General features: G+C 39.0%; 1 protein-coding gene across 4 annotated transcripts in view; it reads right to left on the bottom strand.

Moving 5' to 3' along the window:
- The window catches only part of MLIP (muscular LMNA interacting protein), a 165253-nt gene extending 161530 nt beyond the window's left edge, over positions 1 to 3723 (bottom strand). For 3 of the 4 annotated variants that reach the window (XM_032140871.2, XM_058432601.1, XM_032140873.2), the window contains exon 1: positions 3591 to 3686. In XM_032140871.2, the coding sequence (XP_031996762.1) occupies positions 3591 to 3686 (96 nt within the window). Of the gene's footprint in view, positions 1 to 3590 lie in introns of all 4 variants that reach the window. The other variant, XM_032140872.2, reaches the window with a different exon arrangement.
- Positions 3724 to 26002: the final 22279 nt, after the last annotated feature.

The following is a 26002-nucleotide window of genomic DNA, read 5'->3' as shown; positions in this document are numbered from 1 at the left end:
TGCCGTCTACTTACTTTCATTTATTCAGTGAGGTCTTATTAAACGCCTGCTAAATGCTAGGCACTATTCTAGGGGTTGGTGCCATAACAGTGAACAAAAATCCCTACGCTCATGGAGTTTATATCTTAGTGGAGGGAAACAGACAGTAGACAAATAAATACACAACATATGTAGTACTATTTTCATAAATGCTATGAAGACTTGCTATAAGTCTATTGCAATAACCCATAGGAGAAAAACTGGTGAGTTGAATGCAGTTTGCTGCAGTAATAGTGGTAAGAAGTGTTAAGATTCTGGCTACATTTTAAAGAAAAAGCTTAAAATTTGTTGAAAAAATGGAGGTGGAATATGAGAGATACACAAAAATCAAGATGAGTAGAAAAATTTTGAACTGAATAACTGCAAGAAATGAGATATTATTCACTGAAATGGGGAAGACAATAGTTGAAGCTGGTTTGAGAATAAAGGTCAAATTTTGTGTGCCCAATATACATCCAAGTGGAAATGTGAGTATGTGAGTCAAGTTTACAGGAAATTCTGTGCTGGGGATAAAATTGCTAGGGTTGTTAATCCATAGATGATATTTAAAACCAGGAGACTAGATGAGATCAATAAAGATGTAAACACAAACAGAAAAATAAGAGGCTTAAGGCTGAACCCTACAGACTCTAACATTGAGTAATCCACCAGCTGAGGAAGAACTAGCCAAGGTGGCCTGGGAGTTTTAAGGAAGATTTTAAAAGGCTGAAACATCACTGACGGTAGTGGGAAAGAGGGCTTTCCAGAAACAAAATTTCTCACAGTCTACACTGAGGACCCAGTCCAAATATAAATCCAGGAACAGCGAGGCAATTTGCTTGGCTGTTTGATAGTCTCTCAAGGAATGCTTTGCTGGTTTTTGCAGGATGTGGCAAGTGTAAGGAAATTAAGGGTACTGGTGAGAGTAGAGCAAACGATTGACCATGGAGTTCAGTTTGTACAAGTAAGGAGGAAGAACCCTCAAGTTGAAGGAACTAGAGATCTCTGTGCTCAGGAAACAGAGTTGATACAATGATGAGTGTTTGAGAGAATGGATGGGGTCATAATATGATATGCGAGTTTATTAATTTAATAATTAGAAGTATGATAATTCCAGATGATTCTAAATTCCAGGCTTTGGCATTAAGACTGAGTATATGAAAGGAAGGGCACTGAGCTTGTGAAGATGAAGGAACTGTGAGACAAGAATGTTGACAGGGTTTTAAAAACTTTTACTTTTCAATATTCTTTTCGCCTTTAAAGATATGTGTCGGCCGGACGCGGTGGCTCACGCCTGTAATCCCAGCACTTTGGGAGGCCGAGGCGGGCAGATCACGAGGTCAGGAGATTGAGACCATCCTGACTAACACGGTGAAACCCCGTCTCTACTAAAAATACAAAAAATTAGCCGGGCAAGGTGGCGGGCGCCTGTAGTCCCAGCTACACGGGAGGCTGAGGCAGGAGAATGGCGTGAACCCGGGAGGCGGAGCCTGCAGTGAGCCGAGATCGCACCACTGCACTCCAGCCTGGGCGACAGAGTGAGACTCCGTCTCAAAAAAAAAAAAAAAAAAAGATATGTGTCATTATTTCCTCACTGTAGCCATGTCAAAATTCCTGGGTGACACCTTATCATCAAAAAGTAATAAATTAATGCTTTATTTTGTAGGAAGGAACACTAGATCCCCTGTGAGATTTAAGGAGCCCACCTGTCTATCAACAATACATAATACAACAGCCTTTCTAGAAGTATTATCTTCTAGGGCAGTTTCATCACATGACTAATCTCATCGATATCATGATAGAAAGGAGAGTGGTTTTGGCAAGGAAATTACAGAAGTAGTTCAAATAATCCATCCCATAATTTCATTTGAGTAGGAAATAAAGATAATCCTTTAGGAGTAAAGAGGTGAAATTGCAACTTTGTCCCCAGGTTCAGTAACTAGGCCTTCCCTTATCTTGCCGTGTCATGACTATAGGTCTATCTTATGTTCCATCCAAATAAAATTTAAATAATAATACATGAAAGGCTTCATTATAAGCACCCCATGGTTACAAAATACATATAACCATTATAAGCAGTAAGTAGCTTTACCTTCTAAAGCATATATAATGACGAAAATTTACTTCTTCAAACACCTTGCACAATTTGTATAATTCAATGCTACTTAAGTATGTAAGATACAAATACAGCTCCACAACTGGTATGTCACATGCTATGAACTTTTTAAAAGTTGACAGCTATAACTTTCAGTGAATAAAGTAGAAACAAAGTATGAATGAAAACTGATGCTTCAATGAATAAGGTATGCTTTTACAACAGTACTGTCTAAAAAATTTCTAAACATAACCACATGCTGACAATAAAGGCAACTGAAAAGAAGAAAACCTATTTCTTTCCAATTTATTGTTATATCTTCCTAAAGAAACATCCATATCCTACATAAAATTTCCTCACCAGTGTAGGGAAACAATTTTTTTTTATTTTAGTTGAACCAATACGTGATGTTATTCCAGAAAACACAGAAACAGGAAATCTAATAAAACTAAAGACTTATTCATCTTCCTTGGTTACTGTTGGAGAATAACAAGATCAGAGATAAATTCCTGTCCACATACATATCTTCAGAAGAATAATCACAAAAAGGGCAATCATTTGGTATTCGCTTTTAAGCTAACAGTACAATATTAGCTCTTTTCACCGCCTTTACCTAGCATCCTTAACTTACCAAGGATCTAATACTCATTTGCAAGGAATTTCAGTTGGAAAAGAATTTGAAATTACGCTAACTATGCAATGCAACATTCAGATAAAGAGCCACATGTTAGCCAGTAGAGTATTTAATCCCTTGTTTAGGAGAGAACAAAAAAAATTTGCTGCTTACTGCATACTGTGGCTAAGTTCCAATGTAGCCTAAGAATGAATTGCTATGGTGATGAAAAATCATTTTCCACACAAAGCAGCAACAGATGCATGTTAACAGCATTGCACTTGTTAATTGCCAATTAACACTTTCAGTTGTCAATGTTATTTAAATATCTTAGTTTCTATCCTTGGGAAACTATTTTAGTAATAGAAATATGAGATAAAAGGATTAAAATCTTTTTCTAAATACACTTTGAAACGCTCAAAATCTCTAAGAACGTCATCTTCTCTCCGGATAGTCTAATAATTTGAGAAACTGTTTTCCCGCATGCCATGCAGGCTAACAGCTCCTTTGCTCAGTTTTGGGCTGTAATGCCTTCCTTTCTTATATTTCCCTAAAAGTTCTCTTCCTTCAGATGTTGACACCCACACTCACAGATGGCCTCTAGCCTCCTGTTAAGGCATTACAGGGTATTTTAGCATTATCACTGTGCCAAGGGCAATCCTGAGCATTTTCTTTGCCCAATGAGCAGTTTTGTCTTTATCAGCTCACCCTTTTCTCTAAGTGAAGATAGCATTTCATTTCAATATACATACAAATTTATCTTCACTGGGCAAGCTCTCCCTCACATCCTTGCAGCAAATACCACCAGCACCGTACACTGCTTTTAAAAGTTACTGAAAGCATTAAGCAAAGACTTCCTTTTACCTGGGGTGTGGTCTGAATGCTCCCTGATAAGATGCAGGAGGTCATTTGGAAGTAATTGTTCCCGCAGTCACTCAGAAGCCCCTGTCCTGAAAGCATTGATTCATCACATAAGGGAGCGAGCAAACCAATGACTGAGGTGGGAAGGGAGCCTCATACTAAAACAACACACACACACTCACGCAGAAAGAAGAAATTCTAAAAAGAGGTAAAGCAGAATCATTCCTAAATTGAGGAATTGTGTCAGCTCCGAAGAGTAGATTTCTGTTTTGACAATTTTTAGATTTGGAACATCATGAGAGGTCATACTAACTGCTGAAATGGAATCAGTAGAAGTGAAAAAAAGAAAAGAAAAAAAGCCACTGATATGTGTTTGCCCTCTTTTCTTTTCATGCATGTATTCCAATTATATATTCTGTGAAAAGAAGAGAAAAGCCAGATTGTGCAGCAATGAGAAGCTGATTGAAGGGCGCTAGCATCTGCCAATCTCAATAATCAGTTGGTCACGCTCATAGAGAACATTTAGAGGTATAAATACATGCAAACACTGTGTCCAAATAATGAACTGGAAAACACACAGTTATTTCAAAATATCAGTAACTTTATCCTCAGTGTATAAATTGTAAGACACAATACAGGAGCATCTGTAGTGACTGAAGTTATGTTATTAACAAAATCACCTCTAAAATAAATCTTGGAATCAAATCCTTGTCAAAACAAAATTTCATTCCAAGGTTCCTGGAAGACAGTAAGAATCCTGACTGCAGACAAACCTTAAAACTTCGTATGTGAAATTGATTGGAGTCTTCAGCTTTCAGTATTTCTATTTTCTAAGTATTGATTTTTCTCCAAATCTGTAATATCTACATTTGTGCTTTGGCAGTGAAAAATGTTGCATCCAAAGGACCAGATATAGATCAAAGGCTATGGGAAGGAATTACTATTTTAGAAACCTAGATTATGCCTCTTCACGTTTTCGATGTTATCAAAAGCCTGAGATTATGGAAACATAATGAGTAAAATAATTGCTATAAGTGATTCTATTAGCACAGTGGGAGAAACTATTCCAAACAACACAGACTTAGAATATGATCTAAATTTCTGAATATAAGTGCCGTGTTATAAAAAAAACTATGAGCCTTCTTCTATTTTACGCAGATTTATGGATACTCAAAAGAGAATATAATTGCCTCTTGCCCTCAAAAAGCTAATGGTTTCAGAATACAAAACAGGTAAACAAATAACAGAGATACAAAGTGAAAAAAGAAAACAAGAAAAAGCCCTATACTGGCCAGGCGTGGTGGCTCATGCCTGTAATCCCAGCACTTTGGGAGGCCAAGGCGGGCGGATCACAAGGTCAGGAGATCGAGACCATCCTGGCTAACACAGTGAAACCCCGTCTCTACTAAAAATACAAAAAATTAGCCGGGCGTTGTGGCGGGCACCTGTAGTCCCAGCTAATCGGGAGGCTGAGGCAGAAGAATGGCGTGAATCCGGGAGGCGGAGCCTGCAGTGAGCCAAGATCGCGCCACTGCACTACAGCCTGGGCGACAGAGCGAGACTCCGTCAAAAAAAAAAAAAAAAAAAAAAGAAAGAAAGAAAGAAAGAAGAAAGAAAGAAAGAAGAAAGAAAGAAAGAAAAGGAAGGAAGGAAGGAAGAAAGAAAGGGCTCTATACAGTTCTTCTTAAACTACTGCACACATAAATCCCCTGGGGAGCTTGTTAAAATGCACTTTCTAAGTGTGGAGATCTGACATGTGGCCTCAGATTCTGCATTTCCAAGAAGCTCCTAGGAGACGCCCTGGGAGCCACACCCCAGATCTGCTGCTGGTGTGTTACACTTTGAGTAGCAAAGACAGAGGAATTTCAGAGAGCGATGTTACAGCCACCTGGAGGTCAGTAATTCAAGATGGTGGCATTCGGGCTGCACTTAGAAGGATGGGGAAAGGGAGCCTGTGAAGGTGGGATGGAATAGCACTTATTTCAAGCAGAGAGAGAGGGCTGGATTGAAGGCACCTATCAGGACAGCAAGACCAGTAAGTCATAAAGCACAGGACCCTGGAGCCACATCATCCACTGGCTGTGGGCCCTCAGACAAGTTACTGAACTTTTTAAAGGCTCAGTCCTCTCACCCGTGAAATGTGGATGAGAATAGCTCTCATTTCACAGAGTTCTTGTGAGGATTACGATTAAATTCAGCATGTAAGATTTCCACAGATTCTTAGCTCTGTGCCAGGCAGATTCTTAATACACGTTACTCCTGTGGGTATTGTTGTTTTCTAGTTTGATAAATAACATAAATGAGAATAAAGCCAAGTAAGACAAAAAAAGTAGGTTAAATCTAGGTCATCAAAGATCTTGAATTAAGATGTTTTAGCTTTATTCAGTGAAGAACAGAAATGGAAATATTCATATATATACATATATGAATACATATGTATGTAAATATGTATGTATTTATTGATACTACCCTTTGGTGTTTTGATTTATATATATAAAGACATATATATATATGAAGACATAAAATTATATATATAAATCAAAACACCAAAGGGTAGTATCAATACATCTTAGACATCACTCTTACCCCAAAGTTCTACTGTGGTTCGCCAAGAAGTGACAGTCCAGATTTTTGTCAGTGGTCAATCAGTTTATTCCAAGTGGATTCAAACTGCTATGAAACTCTTCTATGTCTCATTCTGTCCTTTCCTCTCTGATCTTTTCTTTCTCTCATTCCCTCCCACAAACATAAAGCAATATTTATGCAAGTTGGCATAATCAAATTTAGAAGAGAAAATACTTCAGCCCCTACTCTTCCCTGCTCAGATTCTTCCTTGAGTCATTTTACAACATGAAAACCAATTAAATCAATTTATTATTTTGACATTTTTCTCTGTGTCTTATTGGTAACTTTCCTCCAACCATTTTCTTTCCCTTGTTTTTATTAACTAATAATTGCTGCTATAGACTATTTCTTATAATAATAGAAGTCATAATTTTCACTTAAAAACACATAAATGGTCATGCATTATAACAGCATGCCTCAGCCATCTGGATAGGAACTACATATAGCTTCAAAGAGCACATGTATTTTGGATAATTTCTATAGAAACCATTCTGTATTTAAATAGAAAGTGATGGCACCTGGTCAAAAAACGGGTCCTAGTCTTGGATGACAAAAGAGCATATAAATTACCTGGGTGGAGAGGAGAAGAGAGTCTATCCGCTAATTACAACAACTTTTCTATAGACAAAAAGTCATCTATGGTCTGCCCAAGACCCTTAAGCATTTTATAATCACAAACTTTTAATGCTCTCTCTCCCACTAAGAAACCCAAACTGCTCTGATGAATAATCTTCTTTTTTTATGAGAAAATAAAGTTTGTCAAAGTTTGCAATATATTAATACAATCCAAAATTCTCTTTAAAATCTGGCATTATTGATGGCTGAGGCAGGCATCCGTCACCCTTATTACCAAACAGATATTACTGCAATACCTTTCAGCCAAAAGACTCTTAAGATATTGCTTTTAAAATAAATAATACAGAACAAATAATCTCTCTTCCTGACATGGGAAACAAATTTGAGAAAAAAAAATAGATTAGTCCACAAAAGTTTGCCAAGAAACATGTAAGTGATTAAACAGATCCACCTGCCAAGGCTATTCAGACATCCATTTGTCTGTTTTTATGCCTCAGGCTTGGTAACAGAAGGTACTAGAAGTCCCATTTATTTATCTTAATAAACATCTATTGAGTGCCAGTCACGATGCTAAGCTCTGAAGACATAAAATAATAAAGGCTTGGAACCTGTTCTCAGCATGGCTTATAGTCTCATTAAGGAGACACCTTCACTCGTGACGGGAGCAGTGAATGAAGTCAGAGGAGGATGACAAGTCACGTGCTGAACACAGACTGCATGGGCAATGTGTGTCAGGTTGTTTTCAGGGAGATTTCACTCTTAGCTTCTGCACTCCTAGGTCCTGTTTCTGGCAAACACTGGGACACTTCTGCTCAACCCTTTTTCCTCTAAAGATGGGAATCTTTAGGCATTTGTATCCGTGTCTCTCAGGTAATGGGTGATTCCAGAGATCCTAATCAGGACTAACCCAATTCACAGGCTCAGAATTGAGTGCACAATATTTAAAGTGAATCCTGACATCTCATCAACGATATGTGAAATTCCATTACAGTCTAAATTTGGCCTCATCTGTATTGGACACAGACTTCTACTTCTGTTATTACTGCTTATAGTAGTGTACCGCTATAACTTATAAGTAATATACTGCTATAAGTATATAGTTATACTGCTTACTTTTCTCCTTGGGGTATATCCTCCTAGTTTAAAAAGATATTAGTAGTCCTTAATTAAAGTAAACCAAAAGCTTCAAAGTACTGTTTGACCTAACAAGATATTCAGAAAAAATGAATAAGCCCTATACAGGGTAGAATTTGAAAGAGGCACAGAGACAATGATAAGAAACATTTATCCATTAGGAATAAGTGTATGTTGTTCACTCTCTCCTTGTTGAATTACTTTCTTAGCTTGGTTTCAGGCAATCCATTTCCTTTCAGTCCTCTTCCTATCCCCTGGACACTCCTCTGCCTGCTTTGTGCCATCTGACCCCTCAGCTTTGAAGTAGCCCAGGAGTCACTCCTTGGTGATCACATCCAGTTACTTAGCTGTAAATAATATTTATAAGCCAATGAATTCCAATTTATTTCCCCAGCCTGGATGGTTTCTCTGAATGACTTCACTCACACAACTAACATCATTATTGGAACATCTCATAGATATCCGAACATCAGCACATCTGAATCTGAATTAATTGCATTTCTTTTGAAGTTGTTCCCCACCTCCCAAAATTTTTCTCACTTCTTCAGACAGTTTCTACCTATTTCTAGTTGCTTAGGCTAAAAATAATGAGTTCACATTATTCTTCTTGGTTTTTCAGAATTGCTCATCAATGTATTAGTAAATCCTATTGGCTGTCCCTTCAAAATAAATCCAAAAAATTTAATCTATCTCACTACTTCTACTTCTAACATCCCAGTAGCAGAACCTGCCATCATCTTCTTTCTGAATCATTGCCTCCTCACTGGTCTTTCTGCTTCCACTTTGACTCCTGAGTGGATGCTCTGATGAGCACCATATGGATGGTCTGATGAACCATCCATATCCCTGTCAGGCTGAAGCACGTATTCCCTAGCTGCTGGGAGTGCTGTAACTGTGGTCAGCTGTCAGTCCTCTTCAGGATCTCTTATCAGCTGAAAAAAGAAAAAAAAAAACTTCTTGCCCAAAGTCACTCTGGCTTCTTAGGGGCATCGGATTCCACATAAAATCCTGGCCCCCTCACACCAGCTTGAAACAACTCCAGAGAGGAATCCATTCCAGAGCTCCTCATGAGGTCAGTTAGGCTTTGAGACCACTCTGTAGCCCAGTATCTCCCCCTCTGCCTCCTTACCATCTCCTACAGGTATTGCTCCTGGGAGCACTCCCTAATAAATTTTGCATGCTAATCTCCATCTCAGAGCCTGCTTCCTGGGAACCCAACCTGTCATATCTTCCATATAGCAGCAAGAGTAAACCTTTTAAAACAGAAGTCAGCAGGAAAGATCCAAAATTGACACCCTAACATCACAATTAAAAGAACTAGAAAAGCAAGAGCAAACACATTCAAAAGCTAGCAGAAGGCAAGAAATAACTAAAATCAGAGCAGAACTGAAGGAAATAGAGACACAAAAAACCCTTCAAAAAAATTAATGAATCCAGGAGCTGGTTTTTTGAAAAGATCAATAAAATTGATAGACCACTAGCAAGACTAATAAAGAAGAAAAGAGAGAAGAATCAAATAGATGCAATAAAAAATGATAAAGGGGATATCACCACCAATCCCACAGAAATACAAACTACCATCAGAGAATACTATAAACAACTCCATGCAAATAAACTAGAAAATCTAGAAGAAATGGATAAATTCCTCAACACATACACCCTCCCAAGACTAAACCAGGAAGAAGTTGAATCTCTGAATAGACCAATAATAGACTCTGAAATTGTGGCAATAATCAATAGCTTACCAACCAAAAAGAGTCCAGGACCTGATGGATTCACAGCCGAATTCTACCAGTAGTACAAGGAGGAGCTGGTACCATTCCTTCTGAAACTATTCCAATGAATAGAAAAAGAGGGAATCCTCCCTAACACATTTTATGAGGCCAGCATCATCCTGATACCAAAGCCTGGCAGAGACACAACCAAAAAAGAGAATTTCAGACCAATATCCTTGATGAACATTGATGGAAAAATCCTCAATAAAATACTGGCAAACCGAATCCAGCAGCACATCAAAAAGCTTATCCACCATAATCAAGTGGGCTTCATCCCTGGAATGCAAGGCTGGTTCAACATACGCAAATCGATAAACGTAATCCAGCATATAAACAGAACCAAAGACAAAAACCACATAATTATCTCAATAGATGCAGAAAAGGCCTTTGACAAAATTCAACAACCCTTCATGCTAAATACTCTCAATAAATTAAGTATTGATGGGATGTATCTCAAAATAATAAGAGCTATCTATGACAAACCCACAGCCAATATCATACTGAATGGGCAAAAACTGGAAGCATTCCCTTTGAAAACTGGCACAAGACAGGGATGCCCTCTCTCACCACTCCTATTCAACATAGTGTTGGAAGTTCTGGCCAGGGCAATCAGGCAGGAGAAGGAAATAAAGGGCATTCAATTAGGAAAAGAGGAAGTCAAATTGTCCCTGTTTGCAGATGACATGATTGTATATCTAGAAAACCCCATTGTCTCAGCCCAAAATCTCCTTAAGCTTATAAGCAACTTCAGCAAAGTCTCAGGATACAAAATCAATGTACAAAAATCACACGCATTCTTATACACCAATAACAGACAAACAGAGAGCCAAATCCTGAGTGAACTCCCATTCACAATTGCTACAAAGAGAATAAAATACCTAGGAATCCAACTTACAAGGGATGTGAAGGACCTCTTCAAGGAGAACTACAAACCACTACTCAATGAAATAAAAGAGGATATAAACAAATGGAAGAACATTCCATGCTCATGGGTTGGAAGAATCAATATCATGAAAATGGCCATACTGCCCAAGGTAATTTATAGATTCAATGCCATCCCCATCAAGCTACCAATGACTTTCCTCACAGAATTGGAAAAAACTACTTTGAAGTTCATATGGGACCAAAAAAGAGCCCACATCGCCAAGTCAATCCTAACCCAAAAGAACAAAGCTGGAGGCATCACGCTACCTGACTTCAAACTATACTACAAGGCTACAGTAACCAAAACAGCATGGTACTGGTACCAAAACAGAGATATAGATCAATGGAACAGAACAGAGCCCTCAGAAATAATGCAGCATATCTACAACTATCTGATCTTTGACAAACCTGACAAAAACAAGAAATGAGGAAAGGATTCCCTATTTAATAAATGGTGCTGGGAAAACTGGTTAGCCATATGTAGAAAGCTGAAACTGGATCCCTTCCTTACGCCTTATACAAAAATTAATTCAAGATGAATTAAAGACTTACATGTTAGACCTAAAACCATAAAAACCCTAGAAGAAAACCTAGGCATTACCATTCAGGACATAGGCATGGGCAAGGACTTCATGTCTAAAACACCAAAAGCAATGGCAACAAAAGCCAAAATTGACAAATGGGATCTAATTAAACTAAAGAGCTTCTGCACAGCAAAAGAAACTACCATCAGAGTGAACAGGCAACCTACAAAATGGAAGAAAATTTTCACAACCTACTCATCTGACAAAGGGCTAATATCCAGAATCTACAATGAACTCAAACAAATTTACAAGAAAAAAACAAACAACCCCATCAAAAAGTGGGCAAAGGACATAAACAGACACTTCTCAAAAGAAGACATTTATGCAGCCAAGAAACACATGAAGAAATGCTCATCATCACTGACCATCAGAGAAATGCAAATCAAAACCACAATGAGATACCATCTCACACCAGTTAGAATGGCCATCATTAAAAAGTCAGGAAACAACAGGTGCTGGAGAGGATGTGGAGAAATAGGAACACTTTTACACTGCTGGTGGGACTGTAAACTAGTTCAACCATTGTGGAAGTCAGTGTGGTGATTCCTCAGTGATCTAGAACTAGAAATATTTGGCCCAGCCATCCCATTACTGGGTATATACCCAAAGGACTATAAATCATGCTGCTATAAAGACACATACACACGTATGTTTATTGCGGCACTATTCACAATAGCAAAGACTTGGAACCAACCCAAATGTCCAACAACAATAGACTGGATTAAGAAAATGTGGCACATATACACCATGGAATACTATGCAGTCATAAAAATGATGAGTTCATGTCCTTTGTAGGGACATAGATGAAACTGGAAATCATCATTCTCAGTAAACTATCGCAAGGACAAAAAACCAAACACCGCATGTTCTCACTCATAGGTGGGAATTGAACAATGAGAACAGATGGACACAGGAAGGGGAACATTACACTCCGGGGACTGTTGTGGAGTGGGGGTAGGGGGGAGGGATAGCATTAGGAGATACGCCTAATGCAAAATGACGAGTTGATGGGTGCAGCACACCAAAATGGCACATGGATACATATGTAACAAACTTGCACATTGTGCACATGTACCCTAAAACTTAAAGTACAATTAAAAAAAAAAAAAAAAAACAGAAGTCAGGCCATGTTACTTCTCTATGCAAAACCCTCCACTAGATTCCTGTGTTACCAAAAGTATCAGTTCTCATAACAACCTATAGCCCAATGATCTTACCCCTACCACTCTCCCCTTTTCTCCCTCAACTCCAGACACAATGACCTTCATGTATTTCTAGAACATGCTAATCCTACTCTCCACAATATTCTTCCCAAGATGGTTACCATGCCTTCATTTCCTCATGTCTCTGCCCAAATATCACATTAACAGTGAAAGATCCCTTACCACCTTATATAAAATTGCAACCCCACACCTGCCCCCCTGCCAGCACTCTCTACCCTTCTTAGCCCATCTTATTTTTCTTCAAAGGACTTACCAACCTCTGATGCTTGTTTCTTCTCTGATTTCCTTCATTGGATTTTAAACACCACGAGGGCAAGGATTTTGTTTTGGCTACTGCTATTTCTGTAGCACCTAGAATAGTATGTGGCATGTAAAGCCATTCAATAAATACTTGTCCAATGAACTTCTTGACTGCAAGTGAACTCTTTATTGCATAAACTTATTTTTTTCTAATGAAAAAGATAATTTTGGTAAACTTTGAATTGACTGTTCAGAAGAAAATGGAATCAACCTAATCTCAACTTTCCTAGTTCCACTGGAATAGGAAATCACCGGCGTTCACAGCCCTTACAAAGAGTCAAACGTATGCGGGCTAAAGAAAGAAGCAGGACGCAAGTAACAGCAGTCAGATTCCATCTTGTAAGTCATACCCACAAACGCAAGCAGGAAGAGACAGCAGGATTCTCAGGGCTGTGAAATGTCCAGTTGCTTAGGTCAGAAGCAGCAAAAATAGGTTCTGGTCTCCTGATTTTCCACCAAGTAGCTGTGAGGTCTTGGGTGAGTCACTTATTTTCTCAGGGGCAATTTGTTTATAAAATGAAGTTCTAGATCAGCGTCACCCAACGTGCCCTTCTTAGAATATCAGCCTTGCAAGACAAATGGTGAGCAAGGGTTTTTGTGGTCAAATAAATTTAGGAATTGGTATATTCCATATCCTATATTTGGAGGTGTCTCACAGTCAAAAGGCCTTTTAAGCTGTGTTTAGCCCATGGTTTCCCGTATTTATTTGGCCACAGAACCCTTTCCTTTCATAATGCACACTGTCATCCCACTCACAGTGGGACAGAAGTGCTGAACTGCACAGTCCACAGAGCCTTCTTTTAGTCATAATATTTGATGAATGTATGAAAGGAAGACAGTTTGGGGGAAAAAAGGGAGTTTCCACAAAATTACTAAATAAAATTCTATTTGTGGTCTTGGCTGGGAAGAGAGCAGAATGAGCTAGATGAAGATCAGGACATGTTCTCTGAGTTAGAAAGCAAGGAAGGCAGGTGGTATATATTTCAGGTCTACTAAGTATAAATCCACTTGTGCTAACAGTAGTTGCACAAGCAACATATTCAGTGGCACAGGAATATGAATTGAATAAATGAATGATAGATTGACTGAAAGACCTTAAAATGTATTCAAAGAGGTCCTAATAAGGTATATAGCAAACGGTTGGGAATACTATTTAATAAAAAATGTTCAGAGATTCCATAGTGAATCATTTTTACATATATCATAAAGGAAACAAATTCTAACACATGATATACTTCATAAAATCTTGTTTTTAAGCAGAATGATGCCAGCATCTTTTGAGGTGACAGTATATTCCATAAAGGAATAAAACAATGTAATATTTACTTATAATATGATTTTGGCATAATCTGATTTTTTGTTTAAAATAAAAGGGGAAGCAACAGCAACCTATTCCATGCTTTTGATATATTTACATATGAAGAATGCTTTCAAAAGCCTTTATCATATTCCACAGAAAAAATTTTTTATCTGTATTACTCAGTTTTGACCAAGATAAAAACTGTGTTAGAAAGTGTTATTAAAATGCCTTAAATATAAGAGGGTTTAATTATTTCAAGAAGTGCTAAATGTCTAACACTCAGGCTCAGCTCAGCAGGGCAAGTCACAAACCTCCCTAGCCCACAAGGTATCATATAATAGAAAAGAACAATGATAGCCAATGTTTTGTCATTAGAGTCACATACTGAGTTTCAGAAGCAACTGCATTTTGAATTAGTTTCCACATACTTGGGCAACATAAGGAATAGGCTAAATATAAGTATAAAGATAAGCATACCAAGAAAAGAACTACCACTTACGATACATGTTTCATATTTAACCTTAGTGCTTCATTTCTTTTCATTTGTACTTTATAGAAATACATGACTCAGCAGAATTAGTGAAGGCAGATGTCAGAAAGCCAATTTTTGTCAGTTTAGTCTTGGGCTACCTAATCGTGATTGGAAAAATTACATAGAGAGGAATACAGGAGTAAAGCCAACAAATTGTGTGTGTGTGATACACAGTTGAGAGCATGGGCTTTAGATCAGAGAGCACCGATGTGGTATCACATCACTCTCTGCACTTACTAGCTGTGTGATCCAAGGCAAATTAATAATCCCTCTGAGCTTCATTTATTTATGACCATAGAATTTATCGCACAAACTGAAACTCTTTCAAGAGTGAAAAGGGGAGCATTATAAATTATTGCCCTGGCACAGAACCGTATTGAGCAAACCAAGACATAATCAGCCTACTTATTTGCAATATTTAGATAATATCTCACCCCATTAGGGTTAAAATGGCATGACATATGTTATCTTAGAAGTCTGACACATACATATGTTCAGTAACAGTTATTTCCCTTCTTCTCATACATAGACGTTTTAGAGGTTGGGACAAGATGAGAGGCTTATTGTGCTATCCTTTTAAAATGGAGTAAGATTAAGTAAGGCATGCTTCTCCCTCTGCTTTGAATGCTCTCCCACAGCTCTCTCCCTAGTTAATTCCTCTTTGCCCTGCTGAGCTCTAAGAAACTCAGAGATTCCGTGGTGAATATTTTAATCTGCATCATGAGGTTAACATAATTTCTGACACACAACACACTTTATAAAATCATTACCTAAATAGGGCTTCCCTGGCTCCTTGGGTTAGATACAACCTCCTGTTGTACCCTCTCTTAGCACTTGTACTTCTACATGGTATTTGCTGCTTTCAAATTATATGATTATACAGTGAATTCTTTAGTGTCTGGCTCCCCAGTTGGAACATAAGTGCCACTGTGATGGGAAATGTATCTGTTTTGTTTCCTGCTGTATCCGCACCTAATACAATGCCTGTCACATAGTAGGAGGTCAATACATGTTTCTTAAGTAAATGGTTGCATGCTTTATGCTAGATGTATGGAAGATTCAGAGAGGACAGGAGGGATTTCTGTTTCAAGGATTTCAGTATCTGTCATGAAATGAGAGTGATTTAAACACTATATTAATTTTGTCACTTTAAAGTGTCACTTTGAAGATATACCACATATAAAAATAGCAACCGAACTTGAATGCCAAAGCTTTGGATGTTTTAGGAATCTATGAAGGAAGCCAGCATCAGAGGGTTGTGTGAGAGGCCAGGGTACATAAAGAAAGATGAGAAAATCATCTCTGGTCTAGATCACTCCTCCCACTGTTGGCAACCATAGTCTGTCACCATGGCTACCTCAAACACTTAACCCACTCAAACCAAGAGCAGATTTCATCCTACACATACATACCATTTAATGAGTTTTATGTGATACTGTTCTTGATATTTAATATATTATCTTTTATATTTCTCACAAGCCAGCAAGAGAATTATGATGTCCACTAGACAAGTAAGAAAATGAAACTCAGGGAGATTAAATAACTTGCTCAACTAGCACATGAGACAATGGGATTCGAACTCAGGTCCACCTGGCTAGAACCCAGGTTCATGTTGCATCTCATTTGCTCCCTGCTTCTGCCAGCCTTACTTTAGAGATACACATTTATAGGAAGGTGATAAGAAGGGCGGAAATACGGAGTACATAACAACGCAGTAGCCACCCAGGATCTTCTTTCTAATATGGTTCCTACCCAGGAGAATTGCACTCTGAGGAATACTTGTCTCAAGCTTCCAGTATCCATTCTCAAAATATGGCTGTATACTCTGAGTTTCCCACTGTTCACAGCTGTTATTCTCTTACTATAAAAGCAATGCATGGTTATTTTGGAATATAACTTTAAAATAGAAATGAGATGAAGAATATCAAAGAATACAATTATATTGTCACTGGCATGAGTGCTAAAGCTACATACTTTTCAATATGGATAGTACAAAATAAGCACAGGAAATTATTGTTGAATGACTACATGTGGTTACCATAAGTAGTTAGCAAACAATATTTATCTTCCAAAATATCCAAGGTAATATGTGAGCTCTCAGATGATGTTTTATGGCACCTACTTATTAACTCTACTAATGGAAACAATGGAATTTAGAGTCAGAATTGAGTTTAAAAGCATAAATCTACTTATTAGTCATGGATAATCCTATATAACTTACTGAAATTCCATGAACTTTAGTTTCTATTTTTATAAAAGGGGCATAATGAAAGCATCTGAACCTCAAATGATGGATGTAAAAATTAAATTAGATGACACATAAGAGGCCTAGTGTATGGCCTGGCACATAGTAGATACCCAATAAATATGCATTTCTCTCTTTCTTTTTAGGATAGAGTAAATGTATGAGACTGAACAAAAATTTCTAGTTGATAAGAGTATCAGAATATTACCATGTTTACTTACACTATTTCCTCCTTTTTCTACCCTTAATATTTTTACTCCAAAATAAAATAGAAAGGCAGTTTCTAAGAATCTGGACTCCTGTCTACCATCCCCCAAAAGATTTTTACAAACCCTGTAACTCTCATCCACAATAGCGAAAAATCTTACTCATCAGAAGTTACATGACACTCAGTGGCAAGTTAATTGATATCCTCTGGAACCAATCACCATTTAGACCAAAGTGTTGTTTTGAATGAAGATACATATATATTTGTAAAAGATTAATTAAGTGGGTGAAGATTTGTAGGTGGATCAAATTACACTGGGATGGTCTTTTCTCTTGATTTTATGTTTGACACTTAGTAATTTTCATCCTGGGCAAAACAAACCAGCTGATGGCTACAGTTTGCCAACGTGTTTTCACAGTCTGGGAGGTGTGCTGGGGACCAACACCATGCAGTCATCCATGAAGGCAAGAATTAATGATGCCTGTTTGGATCACCAGTGCATCCCCGGTGCTTAACATTTAGTAGATGCTCAATATATATTTGTTGAACGAATGAATGGTTGTGTGCCTACCATAGAGAAAATAAGACAGTGCTATGTGTCAAGTATAAAGGAATAGTAGATAAAGGACAAAGCATTTTTTAGTTTGTGGTAAGTCAGTAGCTGCAAATGTAATGTAATCCTCTCACTAGCACTTCTCTGACTAACCACATTAGTTAATAGAAAGCTTTCTAGGACAGAAATGACTACTATTTCAAAGGTGAGATATTAAGAAGCAACATAGAAAATATGAGGAAAACATTTTTAAAAATTTTCTTCTCATGGCATGTAATAAAGCAATAACATAGGATGGAAGAAGGAAAAATTTCAAGTTACTAAAATAATACATTATATAAAGGTATTTTGTACATCATCAAAGAGAAACTGAAAGAGCAATCATCTTACCAGAAAAAAAGCACTTTATGTACTTATCAAGCTTGTCCACAAAGTAAAATAAAGACACCATCAAACACAACAAAGAATGGCTCCATCATTTCCATAAAGAAAACAGGTTATCTAGCACTAAGAGCTTTTGTAAGAATTAAATAAAATTATACATGGGGCGTCTCCAACATGATGACCACCATGTGATAAGCTTTCAAAAGAGATTAGTTATTATTGTTGTAGCAGCATATTATAATCCTGAGTTTCCAAGGTAACTAGAAATCTAACATTAAGTATGTATGTAGAACCAATGCATGCCAGTGACATCATCATCATTTAAAAATTTCATAAAAATGATTACTGAATGTACTCCAAAGCACTTTTCTTTAAAATCAGCATTTTGATTTCCTTTTTCCTCTGATCAACTTTTATCATTCTTTTGCCTTTACATTTATGCCCTTACATCTCTTGATGAAGCTGTATTCTCAGTTATAATTTTGTTAATTGATAAGTCTACATGGAAAGCAAGCCTATCCCCTTCAAATCTGCCTGTTCTAATTACCGATTCTAAAAACATAAATACTTTTTGAGAAGTCTTTGTTTTCGAACATCACAGTACTATTTTATTTAAAAACCTCTCTGTGATATCCCTGGTGAAAACATTTTAAGAATCACTTCTCAGTCTTTTGAAAGCGCACACTGGCATTAATAAATCTGGTTACCTGAAAAGGGTTAGAGATGCGAGCAGGCTGGCAATCTATAAGCCTTAGATTCCAATATGCTGCCCATACTCTATGATGCACGGCTATATTTTTTTTTTCCAAATCAACATGTGACTGTGTAGGAGATGGGCGAGCCTTCAAACTATGTGAAAATAGCTTTGAGATATTCTAATGACATTCAATTGAGTAGCCTGTAGGCATAAAAGAATTTGAGACACAAAAAAATCACTGTTTCAGTGCATAGTTATTAAAATGTTTTGCTATGAAGACAGAAAGCCTTCTTTCTTTTTGGAGACATTTACTAAGGTCCATAATGTATCATTTCAGTTTTCTCAATAAGGTTACCAGTAAAAATGCAGTAAATTTTTCTTCAAGACTTCAAATTGAATTTAAATTATGTTTTAAATAATAATATTTCCTGTCAAAGCTAACATGGGAAATATACAACAAACTAATTCCTTTTCAAAACAACATTTTTTGGTAAAGAAAAATAGATGATCATTAAGTACACTTAATAGTTTCTGTGAAAATGTATCTGAGATTTTATATCAGAAGAATAAATGTGGATTTTTGCAAAGTCATTACTTTTTAAAGAAATCTTTGGATATTCTAGACTCTTAAGCATGAGCTCAGCTGCCAAACTCCTTGGGCTTCAATCCCAGCTTTCCCACTTAATAGCAGTGAAACCTTGGACAGATTTCTTACTCTCTCACTGCCTCGATTTTCTCATCTGTAAAATAGGGATAATAAGAGTAGCTACCTCATAGGGTTGTGGTTACATGAGTTACATAAGCCTTTGGAACAGTATTTGGCACATAGTAGTCACAGAATAAATATTAACTCCTATTATCAGTTATTATTTGTAATAGGATTGCCATACAAGTTTTAAACAGCTCGTTCACTATTTTCCACCTTCCTCTACCCATTCCCACATCCTCTTTCAACACTCTAAAGATAATCAATGCATGGCCTCTTGCTTCTCAAATAGTTGACTTTTGTTTTTTTCCTGAACTTCTGTGTTGTAAATATTGTTTGTCTCTTTCATCTTCACGAAAGTCTTTCTCCTCCCTGACACCATCCCGCCCTGGTTTTTTTCCAGTGACTTCCCTGCTTCCCCTCCTCCTTCAAGAGAAAGACCCAGCCGAGCACAGTGGCTCACTCCTGTAATCCCAGCACTTTGGGAGGCTGAGTCAGGAGGACCACTTGAGGCCAGGAGTTTGAGACCAGCCTGGGCAACAGAGTGAAACCCTGTCTCTTCAAAAAAAAAAAATTAAAAAATTAGCCTGCTGTGATATGCACATGTAGTCTTAGCTATCTGGGAGGTGGAGGTGGAGGAGCTCTTGAGCCCGGAAGTCCAAGGCTGCAGTGAGCTATGATCGTGCCACTTCACTCCAGCCTGGGGAAAATTTTGAGATCCTGTCTCTAATAAAAAAAAAAAAGAAAGAAAGATCCCCAAGACTTAGCATTTGGCATCCTCCTCTTTCCATTGCCTGAGGTCTCTCCTCCCTGACTCTCTTCTCTCATGTTCTCTACTCTCACGGTTTCAATGCTCATGAGAACTGGCTGATTTCAACATGCATTTCCAGGTCTGTGCTCTCCTGAGCTCCAGCTTCTCCTCTTTGATGTTTCACTTGTTGACTCTAATATGAGCAACCATGGTACAAGTCATCGGATTGGGGAGTTTGACAAACATGAGTGTGAGGCTGGGTTCTGCCATTTACAAGTTGTGTGACCTCGGTCAATTGTCGTCCTTCCTGAAAATCTCCATTTCCTTATACATAATAGGCCATTTATAAAAGCTACCTCTTAGGCGCCATTAAATAATACAATAGATACAAAGCATTTGAAATAATGCCTGTTACATAGAAAACCCTCAACATATGTTAGATGATTATTAATATTAACCTCCAACTAAATATGCCCCAAATCTTTTGACATTTCGCACATATATATAAGATAACTCTTCTCTATAATTACTAGAAATGTATTACTACCACCATCATTTTCAAGACACTAGATTTTAGCTTTTTTATTATTTTGTCTCACTTGTTTCCATCATCTGAGTAGTCCTACATTTCAATTGTAATTTTAAAATAACAATAACTTTAAGCTGTGTATGTGTATGTTGCTGCCTAGTTGAAGGGATACTCTTCAGCCTCCTTTACTAGTATGTATGGCTATGTAGCTAAGTTGTAACCAATGAGAAGTAATTAAAAGTAAGTTTCTTTAAAAAAATGCCCTTTAAAGACATGCCCTTCTTTATCTCATCCTCCATTCTGCTGTCTGGAATTTGGATGTGATGGCCGGATTTCTAGCAGCCATCTTTGATCCTGATGATAAGGGCTTCACGCTAAAGACAGAATCACGAATAAATTGACAAGAAGAGATCTCAAACAAGAACAAAACTAAATTTCTGAACTTTTTTTTTTAATGTGAGAGAAAAGCAAACATCTATTTTGGGGTTTTCTCTCTTTTGCATAGCCAGATCTAATCTTAAGTAAATTAACAACAATTCAATTTCTAACTCTTCCCTAACATGTAGCCTTCTTGGTAGCCAGGCCAACTTCCTCACAGTCGCACTACTTGCTTCAGCTCAGTTGCTCCATTTCCTGTTCTTCCTGTCTTCTCACCCTCCACTATCTTAGGTCGAGAGTTCAGATCTACCAGGAGTCTTCTCTAGTGTTTGAAGTGCTCAGCTCTCTCCCTCTCATCTAAAAACATTGTAGCACTTACATTCTGTCCCACAGCATCAATGACCCACATAGAATAGTCCTGTCTCTTGAATTGTTTGCAAAATCATTAATAACTGGATGTTGCAGGTTGGATAATCTGGAGATACATGCAGAGACAAAATTCAGGGTGCCAGATATTTATGAGAGAGCAACTGGTGGGAAGTAAGAAGAAGAGGCAGGATTGGCAGAGGGAGAAGTTGGGTGATGAAGCAGACCCAACGGAGCCTGGGCTAATTGGGTAAGGAGCTTAGGAGCTCCCTAACACTTGGTATTAGGAAGTGCTGCCTATACGCTCTTTGCTTCCCATATCCAGCCAAAGTAGCCAAGGCTTCACCAGCTGTGGGCTTCCCTGAGAAGGTAACCTCAGTGGAGAGCCTCTCTGCAGATGAGGTTGACCCTGAAGGAGGTGACAGCTGGATGCTACCTGCCAACCACACCTTCCACAGCTCAACAGCAAGACCTTTCTCAAAATGGGATCTGGGCACCACATTTCTATATCTACCATACTATATCAGCATTTTATGCTTCTCTTTCCAAAGTACCAATTTTAATAATAAACCTATAGTAAGTATTTGATAAATACTTACAGAACTTTTCAATTGAATGTATTCCAAGCTTGGTATCAGAAATATAATCTGTACAAAGTTCAGGAGATAAATTTTCCTGTGCCCCCAAAAAAGATCTTAAAAAGTTCCAAGTATCTTGGACTGCAGGCATACACCACACACCTGATCAAAAAATTTAAAACGTTCCTTTGTAAGAACAAATCTTTTCAAAACATTTCCCTTCTGCTTCCTGGAATTGGTATTTACTTTGCATAAGATATAAGTTTTCTGTTGTGCAGAACATGCCTTTTTCACTTAACTTCATACATCGCCTACCTGCTAGATGCTGCTAGAGCCTCTAGTCACACTCCATCTGAAGCACCAGCAAGTGGGAGGGACCTGCCCATTTGACTTGCTTGTTACCAGGAACACCGTGCTCTCAGGGAAAATCTTCCAAGGAAGAAAACTTGCAATTCATCTTGAGATCATGAAAGCAAATTCATGAACAAACAAATTCATGAATTCAAACTGAGAACAGAGATTCTGACTCCGCAAACTCTGACTAAGCTTCCGCTGTTGTTTTTACTCTTCTCTCATAAGCTTTTTCACTCGAAGCTCATTTGGGGGTCTCTACAGATCTCATAAATAATTTCTCTCTTCCCTTTGTTAAGGGGTCAATAGAAAATCTCATTAGAAAGCAGACAGTTTTCCTGTTTCCTGTACCCTTCTTTTTTACTCCAATCACTCTATCCATCCCCAACTGCATTCCAGTTACAGGAGGAGTCAGAAAGGGATTGGAAGGGAAATGAAAACCCAGAATTGAATGAGGTCCTAACTCTGGTCATCAGTAAATAGGACAGCAACAGAGGGGGGAAAAAGCACCAAAGACAAATAATAGTTATTATTATTTTAAAAATAATGAAAATAAATGAAAAGTCAGTCTAAGGTGGGTTAGCTGAGACCCATCTTCCTCTCACTTTGTCCTGACTCCTTCTGAGTAGAGGGAGCAGAAGTCTGTCTTGCCCACGATGTATCTGAATTGTGACCAATACGTTTACTTTAGCCTCGAGATAAGCAAGATAAAGTAATCACAATGTGAGTTCGCTTTGTGTGGCTGCCTGCTGCAAGTCTTCCTATATCTCTGTCTACCCACCGCTTCCCAAAATACATCTTTATGGTAATTTAGCCCCTTTAAGAATCACTCCCATCTGTTCTCTGCTATGACGACAGCTACTTCAAGAGATGGCTATCTTTGCTGGCTGGTTGTGGAGCGTGGTGGTGACGGTGGTTGACATACAATCTACAGAAAAATCACCCAAATGTAATTCATTGGTAAATCATCACTTGAGTGTTTTCGAAATGTTTATGTTTGGAGGTTGTTTTTTTTATTTCCCTGAGACAGAAGGCCTTGTCAGAAAGTCAAACTTCAAAAGTGACAAACTGCTCTGATCATATAAGGGTGGTTTAGTTGCTAAGGGAAACCACTTTAAAAGGAGAAACAGATCTATTCGTGAATTTATAACTGAGAGAAGAAACAGATGCTAAGGTTCTGAGTGAGTCTAATTTTACTTTAAGACACATTTGGGGTCGGTGGGTGGCAGCAATGAGGGTTATATTTTTTAGGCCACAGACAGCAAATTCTCCAAAATTTAGGAAACTTTAGTGTAGCACAGAAATTATGGGTACAAAACAAGAATGTCTTTCTTCTTCTTAGCTTTATAAATTTTAAAAAAAGTCAGAAACAAGACAAATATATTTTCCCAGGACACTTGTGGGATATGGGAAAACTGCCAGGACTCACCATCAAGCCTCACACGAGTAAAAGCTTCTTACGGTGCTGATGGTGTGATCCTAGTGAGAGGTGACAGCATGCTGGCTCACTCGCTCTCGGTGCCTCCTCTGCCTGGGCTCCCACTTTGGCGGCACTTGGGGAGCCCTTCAGCCCACCACTGCACTGTGGGGCCCCTTTCTGGGCTGGCCGAGGCCGGAGCCGGCTCCCTCAGCTTGCGGGGAGGTGTGGAGGGAGAGGCGCGAGCGGGAGCCGGGGCTGCGTGCGGCGCTTGCGCGCCGGCTGGAGTTCCAGGTGGGCGTGGGCTCGGCGGGCCCTGCACTCGGAGCACCTGGCCTGCCCTGCCGGCCCCGGGCAATAAGGGACTTAGCACCCGGGCCGGTGGCTGCGGAGGGTTTACTAGGTCCCCCAGCAGTGCCAGCCCACCGGTGCTGCGCTGGATTTCTCGCCGGAACTTGGCTGCCTTCCTGCAGGGCAGGGCTCAGGACCTGCAGCCCACCATGCCTGAGCCTCCCACCCCTCCTTGGGCTCCTGTGCGCCCGAGCCTCCCGGACGAGCTCCGCCCCCTGCTCCACGGCGCCCAGTCCCATCAACCACTCAAGGGCTGAGGAGTGAGAGTGCACGGCAAGGGACTAGCAGGCAGCTCCGCCTGCAGCCCCGGTGCGGGATCCACTGGGTGAAGCCAGCTGGGCTCCTGAGTCTGGTGGAGATGTGGAGAACCTTTATGTCTAGCTCAGGGATTGTAAATACACCAATCAGCACCCTATGTCTAGCTCAGGGTCTGTGAATGCACCAGTCGACACTCTGTGTCTAGCTGCTCTGGTGGGGCCTTGGAGAACCTTTATGTCTAGCTCAGGGATTATAAATACACCAATCAGCACTCTGTAACTAGCTCAAGGTTTGTAAACACACCAATCAGCACCCTGTGTCTAGCTCGAGGTTTGTGGATGCACCAATGGACACTCTGTGTCTGGCTGCTCTGGTGGGGCTGTTGGAGAACCTTTGTGTCAATACTTTGTATCTAACTGATCTGATGGGGAGGTGGAAAACGTTTATGTCTAGCTCAGGGATGGTAAATGCACCAATCAGCACCCTGTCAGAACAGACCACTGGGCTCTACCAATCAGCAGGACGTGGGTGGGGCCAGATAAGAGAATAAAAGCAGGCTGCCCGAGCCAGCAGCGGAAACCCGCATGGGTCCCCTTCCACACTGTGCAAGCTTTGTTCTTTTGCTCTTTGCAATAAATCTTGCTACTGCTCACTCTTTGGGTCCACACTGCTTTTATGACCTGTAACACTCACTGCAAAGGTCTGCAGCTTCACTCCTGAGCCAGCGAGACCACGAACCCACCAGAAGGAACTCCGAACACATCCAAGTATCAGAAGGAACAAACTCCGGACACGCCGCCTTTAGAACTGTAACACTCACCGTGAGGGTCGGCAGCTTCATTCTTGAAGTCAGTGAGACCAAGAACCCACCAATTCCGGACACATTAGGAAGAAGCAGAAATCCCTTGTGAACACTCCACAAATATTTGCAAAGGAGTTGTCCAGAATAAAATAAAAATATGCAGACTGAGGCTGCTTTATGCAAAAATGCACAAGAAGACCTGAGTTTTCTCTCAAAATACTTCTCCATACCTGCCAATTAAGCCTCAACATGTAGAGCTTCATTTTTTTTATCTTACAGCAAGTTTCAGATACTTCCCAGAAAATGAATTTTGAAACCAGGGAAAAGGAAAAACCTAGGCAATATCAGGAATGGCTTCTACAATAAGATAAAAGAACTCAAAGCTGGTAGCTAAATAAAATATTTTTATTATTGCTGTTATTAATATTATTGTCATCATTATCATTACTATTAACACCATCATAATTTATTATTTCTATCATCACCAACATAATAATTGTAATTCTTATCCTCTTAATCACTATTACCACTTTAAAATAAAAATAGCTACTGTTCTTTGGATATTTATCATGTATCAGAAATTGTAAGTGCTTTACATTCATTATCAGACAATTCCCAGGAGTTGGCAAACTTTCTGTAAAGGGCCAGAAAGTAAACATTTTAGGCTTTGTGGGCCATACCGTCTTTGTCACAGCTCTTCAGCTCTGCCACTGGATGACAAAAGCAGTCAAAGAAAATATGCAAAGAAACAGGTGTGCCTATGTTCTAATACAGCATTTAGCCTGGTGGGCCACAGGGCCAGTAGCAGAGGGAATAAGTGTGCCTGTGCGGATACAGAGTAGTAATGGGTCAGAGTTGCCTCCTGATT

This window comes from Hylobates moloch, unplaced genomic scaffold (genome assembly GCF_009828535.3).
Source record: "Hylobates moloch isolate HMO894 unplaced genomic scaffold, HMol_V3 SCAFFOLD_20, whole genome shotgun sequence".
NCBI classification, from domain to species: domain Eukaryota; kingdom Metazoa; phylum Chordata; class Mammalia; order Primates; family Hylobatidae; genus Hylobates; species Hylobates moloch.
This window is presented reverse-complemented; position numbering and strand designations above follow the sequence as displayed.